This window comes from Heptranchias perlo, chromosome 26 (genome assembly GCF_035084215.1).
Source record: "Heptranchias perlo isolate sHepPer1 chromosome 26, sHepPer1.hap1, whole genome shotgun sequence".
Lineage (NCBI taxonomy): Eukaryota > Metazoa > Chordata > Chondrichthyes > Hexanchiformes > Hexanchidae > Heptranchias > Heptranchias perlo.
In genome coordinates this window covers 29,298,440-29,306,529 of record NC_090350.1, presented here as the reverse complement: position 1 = coordinate 29,306,529, position 8,090 = coordinate 29,298,440, and the positions used below count along the sequence as shown (strand labels likewise).

Below are 8,090 nucleotides of genomic sequence, written 5' to 3'. Positions count from 1 at the left end.
TTTGTATTGGAAATGTCAAATATATTTAACCTTACCTGTTTGAGTTTCCCATCTCTTATGATTCACGTCAGGTGAAAGCAGGTGGAAAGGGCTGGATCCATGAGGTGAGTGCCTTTATTGCACTGGTCATGGGCCAGTACTAATGACACAAATCAGAAAGATTTCATCCTAGATTTCATCTTTGGTCAGTGCTATTTGTTGAACTCAGCTGAGACATCAGTGGGGGCACTTTATTTGGCCAGTGGTCCTGGGCTAATTGATCATTAGCCAAAGTTGTGTTTGTGCTCCAGTACCTTGTGCTGGAGCATACACATGCGTGGCCCATTTTCCGTTTATTGTCTCTCACTCTTTAATTAACCTGCACCATACGGTGTGTTATGAAAGAAAAATGTCGCATATATATACTCTTCATATACTCATGTCCTCAGGATAAAAAAAAATCAACATGCTCTTGAAAAGTCTTCATTAAAACTGATAGATAAGAGCTTCTGAGATGGCTCACCTGGTTAAGACAGTGAATAGTTGAGCCATACAAACTAGAACTTTCAGGTTTCATCCGCACTTATGCTAAGTTAACTGATCTCAGCTGCGGTGTCAGTATGCTACGTTTGGCCTCTGGGTATATTGGTTAAAGAGGTAAAATGGGCCATGGCTCCTAATTACTATCTACTGAGTCCTGCAGAAAGTGTGAACATAGACAGCAGTTGAGAACGGGATTAGATTCAGTTGTTTCCATATCGTCCCCACCCCCTTTTGCTGACACTCACAGTTTAGGTACAAGAGAACAACTGTAGAACCGTAATTCAGCAAAGAATCAATAATGCCTTCCGGAGAGTAGCAGGCACACCAGCGCCTACGGCACTGTTTTGCAATATGGTGTCAATAACGCCTTCAAGAAGGCAGGGGGGGGATACCACCAACCATGAAAATGTACCCTTCAAGAGGAGAGGGGAGTAAACTGACAGAAAGGAGGAATTTTTTAAAATTTCAATATGTTATAGATAAGTAATTTTTAAATCAAGATGCTTTAAAATCTTGGCATAATATTGCACATAAAATACTTAAAACACAAAAAACTAATTTGCTGTATCACAGCATAGCTCAAATGTCCTCCAAATGTCCTATTTAGTTATTTAAAGTGTTGTGAATATACTCTAGTGAGCCACTCTAATTATAAGATCCGTAACATTTCTTTACCCTTGACCTTCAGCAGCCAATCAGACTTTGTTGTTTAGATGCTGTGAACAGGCCATATAGCTATCACCTTGTAATCCACAGTAGTCACTTGTAATGTGCTGCTGCAATATATTTTTCTTTCCTTGACTCAGTTTCACATCAATGTTAGTTAATGTTTCACCTCTTTCTATTTGCAAATCTTGCTGTTGCTGGATTGGTTTTTCCCAGGATAGAAGATCAAGCATTTTCAACTTTTATTTTACAGAATGAACAAGGGAGATAGACATAGGAGCAGTAGAACAACTAATATTAAATGCAACCACAAGTTCTTATATACATTTGTATACCATGGTTTAATGTTCAAAACAGGCAATGGATTGGGTGGATATTGCATATGAATCCAATTATCTGCATTTCTGCCATAGGTGCCTGTATTCTGCATTGCCTGTTTGAGAAAAAATGGCTGTTCCTGCCATACCCAGCTCAATCTACTGCATAGCAGTATTCACCCTGCCTAGTTTGACCATTGAGCAGGAATGGCTGAACAAATTTGGAAGAGGAAAAAATTGGCCACATGTAAATGCTATGTACACACACGTATTAGGAAAATCCAGTAACTGAAGAGATTAAAAAATAATAAAAATGGTCTTTTAATTAAAAGAGTGCAAATGCAACACAATCATCCTAGTCAAACATTGTATCTGGCTAGATGATAAATGTTGTTATTCAACAAAATGACTTCACAATAGGTCATTCCCCATTGTCACAATGGTACCTTATTTGCATGTCGTCCAATTTGTCCTTCAGACTCACAAGCTCATCTTCTTAATGCATCAGATAAATTATTTCCCGTATCCCAGAGCTCCCTGTAGGAAACTCCATACATATTCTACCACAATTACAGGCACACTGATGAAAAAGGATATGTTATTGGGAAAATCTTAGAAACCTCACTAAAAATTGTGTAGATACTTTGTGTCCATAGATTTATGGATACACAACAGTACTATATTGTTACAGTAATCAGTTCCTGTAAACAAAAATTGAAATATACGCATTAATACCATCTAGTGGCAGAAAAAAAGTATCACAGACTTAAAAAGTGTTGCTCACACTCTAATTGATTATTCCTGGGGTTTTGCTTAGAACAATAAAAAGGTGTCAGAGTACCTGACCTTGTTTGTCACTACTGTTCAGCTTTACATTCACCACAGCGGATCTACCTTTCCAATCAGCTACAGCATAGCTTCCATTCTTTGATGTTCAGTATTACAAAGCCTTTCACTTCACAAGAAAAATATTCATGATTTTTTTTATGCCAGGAAATGGCTGTCTCCTCCATTCACTGTAATATGCATCAGTACTAGATCTTACTCTGCAAATTTCAATTGCTAAAATAGCAGCAATCAAGAATTGAAAATTACTGGCCTGTAATCTGACACAGATTGAAGATAGCTATAGCCTTTTTTTCCTGTTCAAATCTCCAATGTAATGTAAACATGCCAACTGCAGTACAGTTTCATATTTTCAAAGTGCTTGTCTTGGATATTGACTATCCATTCTGTTCTAATTCTGCGATACATCCAGATAACAGTTTTGCTCATTTGCCATTGTGCACTTTGTTTCTTCCTCATCCAATGAGATGATCAAATACAGCTATAGAACAAAAACTTGATTTCATCCTTTTGATATGTCAGGTTCCCTTTATGTCAAGTTTCCATGCTGATTGTGCTGGCAACACACAAAGTAACGCCCACGATAGTCAGTAACATTCCTGTCATAGCCTCTGAAAAAAGACATTAAAAAAAGCATGTTTTTAAAAATTGACTTGACAATTACACAATAAATGAGACTGGTAATGTCATTACAATGACCCTATTTACATGAAGCTGGTGTGTGTTAACAAATTTGTTGTTGACTGATTGCTAAAGCAGTGGACAACACAGTGATGCAAAGTTAAGGTCTGCAAATTATACTTTGGTCATGCTTTATATAAAAGATTTTGTATTAATATACATATTGTACTTACGTTTACCACCAATATCTTCCCCGAGCAACTTTCCGGTTAGTAATGTGAACAGAAATGTTAGAGAGTTTGATAAGAGCACAGCCAACGACAGATCTGCAAACACAGAAATTTTCACTCAATAATCACCTCTCAGAGTTATGTAAGTAAGAATAATTATGTACATCTACTATCATCATTAAATAAACATGTTACAAAAGTGAATTAAAATGAAAGCTAAACATAGTAACCTTCCTTGATCCTGTTCATTTATCCCAGAGCTGATGAGTTAAACAACGAGTTAAGTTTTAATTTCTGAAGCTGTCAAAGTACTGCTTGAAACTGATCTAACCCGATACACTGGCCACTGCGTATAGCGGGCAAATCACGCTCGCATGAACGAGCCCATTATAAACGGTGAGGACTGTAGTTGCAATGACAGACTCCCATCACACAATGCTCGCCAGTGCAGCTGTAACTGCTATGTCACTTATCAAGTGCAGGGAGTCGATGCATGCTTTAGATCACACAATTGTACTGGGTTTGAAATTAAGATTTGCAAGTGGCACAAACAGCCATGTTGTTAATTATAATATTTTCACTAATTCCAATATCCAATTCTTTAGGTTGGCATCTGACAGGCAGCTGCATCAATGCAGGAGGCAGTGCGCACAGCTGGGTCTTATAAGTACAAATATGAAAGCTGCTCTCATGCTTCTAGATGGGAAAGGGTAGTACATAAAAAGCGAAGAAGAGAAAACCAATGACGGACTGGACCCTTGGTATAGGATGGAAGTGATTGTCCAAGCAGAGGTGAAGCTGTTGAAGGCAATGTAGCACGTGCACTGTGATATGTAGGAGCAGAACTGGGAGACAGTAGTTCCATAGAAGCGGACTGTAGAGGAGAGGCATTGGATTTAGTACAGCCAGATTCGTGGTAAGCCACCAGCCGGTCGATTGTCAAGTCCATTCGAGCAGTAAGTATGTTGATGACCTTCTGGCTTGCCATTAAACACCCAATTGCTTGTGTTACTGAGATGCACCAAGTTTGTTGCACTTAAATATATCTTTAGTTTGCTCCTTTGTAGATTCCTCTCTTTGAGATACAATGAAAGGAACAGGAGCACTATTGCCAAATAAGGACAACTGCCAGAGAAGGACAAAAGCAGCAACGTCATGGGAACACAATCATCTCCAATTTCCTCTCCAAATCACACACCATCCTGACTCGGATATGTATCCCTGGTTCTTCATCTTCCCTGAGTCAAAGTCCTGGAATTCCCCATCTAACAATATTGTGGGAGAATGTACAAAGAATGCAGCAGTTCAAGAAGCAACTGGGGATGGACAATAAATGCGACCTTGCCAACATCGCTTAGATCACAATTTTTTTTTTAAAGTGTGAAATCCCAGTAGCAGCAGAGCTGTCACGTCTATGCTTAGCATCTTCCACGATGCTTTCCCCAACAGAGAAACATCTGAGGTTGAATCAACCCACACTGTCATCATGCACCTCTTACAGGGTAATTACAAAACATGACTGACACTGGTCTAGGAACTAGTATTTACCATTTTTGGGCAGTAAAATTATTGTATTGAGAAAACTAAAAAGGAAAACTGACAACAACAACAACTTGCATTTAACATAGTAAAATGTCCCAAGACTCTTCACAGGAGCGTTATCAAACAAAATTTGACACCGAGCCACAAAATGAGGTATTAGGACACGGGTCAACAAGATAGGTTTAAAGGAGTGTATAAAGGAGAGAGAGGTAGAGAGGCGAAGAGGCTTAGGGAGGGAATTCCAGAGCTTAGAGCCTTGGCAGCCAATGGTGGAGTGATTAAAATCGGGGATGTGCAAGAGGGAAGAATTGGAAGAGCGCAGAGATCGAGGAGGGTTGTAGGGCTGGGTTACAGAGATAGGGAGGGGCGAGGCCATGGAGGGATTTGAAAACAAGGATGAGAATTTTAAAATCGAGGTGTTCCCAGACTGGGAGTCAATGTAGGTCAGCGAGCATACGGATGATGGTAGAACGGGACCTGGTGCAAGTTAGGATACAGACAGCAGAGTTTTGGATGAGCTCAAGTTTATGGAGGGTGGAAGAAGGGAGAGCATTGGAATAGTCGAGTCTAGAGGTAACAACTGCATGGATGAGGGTTTCAGCAGCAGATGAGCTGAGGCGGAGGCGGGCGATGTTACGGAGGTGGAAGTAGGCAGTCTTGGTGATGGAGCAGATATGTGGTCAGAAGCTCATCTCGGAGCCAAATTGGACGCCAAGGTTGCAAACGGTCTGGTTCAGCCTCAGATAGTGGCCAGGGAGAGGGATGGAGTCGGCAGCTAAACATCCCAATTGAGCTCCAGACCGCACATCCCTGGGAGGTTCACCAATGTTGCAAAAAAGCCTGTTAAACAGTTTGATTACAAAGTTGTTCTTTGGCAAAGTGAAGGAGATGAGAATAAATATAAGGTGTACACATCTGCTCCAAATTATGCTTGTAGTTTCAAATAATTGGAAAGGCCTTAGAAAATGGCATTTGATGCAGAGGCTGCTGAATATAGCTGTGGCTTTAATAAAACATTGGCAATGTAAAGCATTTATTAGAATTAATAAGCACACTGACCTGTAGAAGCCAATGTGAAGTAATAGATAACTGATCCACTTTGGTTTAAAAGAAAAGGCACCAAATACTGAAAAACATAAATGCAAGAAGATAAGTAAATACTGTTTCTCAGTTTTTCTTCTAATACTAGCAGATGACATTGCTCATGGGTTGTCTGGAACAGTTGTGATGATCAGCTCTTCCTACATTACAACGGTGACTACATTTCAAGAAGTACTTAGTTGGCTGTAAAGCACTTTCGGACGTCCTGAGGTCGAGAAATGCCCTATATAATTTCAGCCTGATACAGTAATACAGCCGGGTGGAATAAGTGTCAAAGCAATGAGCCAATTCTTGGACAGATAGTAGAGGATTAAGAAGATCTGGGAAGCAAACATTGGGAAGCTGGAAAGAACAGATAATTATTCGAGCATAGCTAGAGAGCTGCGGGGATGGGGGTGGGGTGGTGAGGCTGAGAAGCAAGGGTTAAACCAATAATTCAGGACTCTGATAGAGTTGGAGAATGGAGAATTGGGCAGGGCTCGTGAGCAAACTGTTAAATCAGTACTTGGGTTCAGCTGAACAGTCTGATAGGGTTAGGGAATAAGCAATGAAAAACAGCTGCAGCGTAGAGAGTTGTGGAGGGCTGGAAAGAAAGTACCAAAAGAATGCATGTTTGGTGTTTTTTGGTGCTAACAAACAAACACTGATTTCAGGGGGATCTTAAAATTGTGCTGATGTCAAATCAAGGAAAGGTTCACAACCTAGACCAATCCACCAGCTTAATTTTTATTTAAAATAAAGATGACAAAAAGAACAAAAATTGGTGACTTCCCCATAAGACATTTCTGATGTGATGTTTTAACAAATTGCAATGCAGTATTTCAAAGTAATTTTCTTACCTTGTAATTAAGAAATAAAAACTTCATCTCTGCAAAGAGCTGAGTGACAACATTTCTAGTCTTAACCTTCTCTATCCCCTCTGTGCCCTTCTTCAGAAAGGGGTTTGTTCCTCCCCAAAGCAGTGCCACCAGGAGGAGGCAGGAAACTTCAACTGAAATAGAAAACATGGAAGATTCTTAGCAAATTCCCATCGACTGTTATTTCAGTTACACTGGTGGCAGATTAAGGAAAGCTCCACAATCCAGAACAAACCACTGTCCTCCAGAATGTGATGGCTTTGTGGTAGGTTCTAAAAGGAGAAAAGACTGTGTGGATTATGTAACTTTTTATAAGCATACAATGCCTCGGGTTCAATGCCTTTACTATTAAACAGCTTGTTACAGACTGGTACTCATATATCTGCATATGACTGGAATTATGCTTTGATGTCAAGCAACAATGCAAACATCGTACATTTCAAAACCTCCATTTCAGAGACACAGTACAAGGCATTGTTCAATTCACCATTTTTATCCAAAATAGACCACCCATATTTTAAAGCACATCTGGAGTATTTGTCATCATTGTCAGCTTAAATCCTGGAGAAAATTTTGTATTTGCATAAGAGCAAAAATTTTGATAGTGGCTGGCTTCAACCTTGGACAAATTGGGACAACCATAGAACTACATTCAGAAATTCAAGGACTGATGGGACTTTTAGGAATGGATTGCAAAAAGCTTAAATAAATAATCTAAAATTATTCACCCAACAAACATGATTGCAAATTCACAGAGGAATCACATTATATCCCTATAGGTTACCTGAAATAGATATCTCAAGGAGACTATAAGCATGTCAAACAAGGGTCATTATTTCTAGGCTAGTCTAAGAACCTCAGTGAGAAATCCTAAATTTCATATTTTTAGAACACCTAAAATTATATACCACTTTGTATTGCCTCCTATTATAACTTTGTATTTTCTACACTGCATATTGTTTTAAAGTGATGTGTACTTTTACTGCAGGTATCACCCAATTATGCATGTAAACAGATCTTATAGACAGTATTAACTTTTTTTTAGGTGATTAATATGAGTGTGTCGTTTTTTTAAAAAATCCCAGTGAAATCAGACCTACTCATAAACAAAATGCCAAGAATAATGAGGTCTGTAAAGTTAATGCAGGCATCAGGGGGGAAAAAAGTGATTCTCTTATAACTTGCAAGATAAAGGGAGGGTTAGGAGTAAGATTTATGATCAAAATGAACGTTTATTTTTGAGTGAGATGCACCGAAATGAGTGGGGAATTACCGGCTCTGTTGTATACTGGTTTTAATAATAAGATGCAGTAAAAACTCACAGAAAGTCACCATGGCAGCAGGAGCAGCGGCCTGTGGGGGCGGAGTAACCTCTGACCCCCACGGGG

General features: G+C 39.3%; 1 protein-coding gene across 2 annotated transcripts; it reads right to left on the bottom strand.

Moving 5' to 3' along the window:
- Positions 1-1,408: 1,408 nt before the first annotated feature.
- On the bottom strand, positions 1,409-8,086 carry tmem234 (transmembrane protein 234). Of its 2 annotated transcripts, XM_068006657.1 has the most exons (5): positions 8,025-8,086; positions 6,685-6,836; positions 5,804-5,870; positions 3,206-3,298; positions 1,409-2,962 (listed from the first exon to the last, which is right to left on the bottom strand). In XM_068006657.1, exons 1-5 carry the CDS (start codon positions 8,035-8,037, stop codon positions 2,886-2,888), a joined length of 402 nt encoding a protein of 133 aa, XP_067862758.1. In that variant the 5' UTR covers positions 8,038-8,086; the 3' UTR covers positions 1,409-2,885. The 2 variants fall into 2 exon arrangements, with proteins under 2 accessions (XP_067862758.1, XP_067862757.1); XM_068006656.1 differs by lacking the exon at positions 8,025-8,086 and having other exon boundaries at positions 6,685-6,855.
- Positions 8,087-8,090: the final 4 nt, after the last annotated feature.

Bases quoted from the DNA above. Each gene is read 5' to 3' on its own strand.
- tmem234 (XM_068006656.1), bottom strand. From the start codon at position 6,852: ATGTTTTCTATTTCAGTTGAAGTTTCCTGCCTCCTCCTGGTGGCACTG. The intron at 5,871-6,684 runs GTAAGAAAATTA...TATGTTTTTCAG, and splicing joins TTTTATTTCTTAATTACAAG to TATTTGGTGCCTTTTCTTTT. The intron at 2,963-3,205 runs GTAAGTACAATA...GTCTTTTTTCAG, and splicing joins GGAAGATATTGGTGGTAAAC to AGGCTATGACAGGAATGTTA.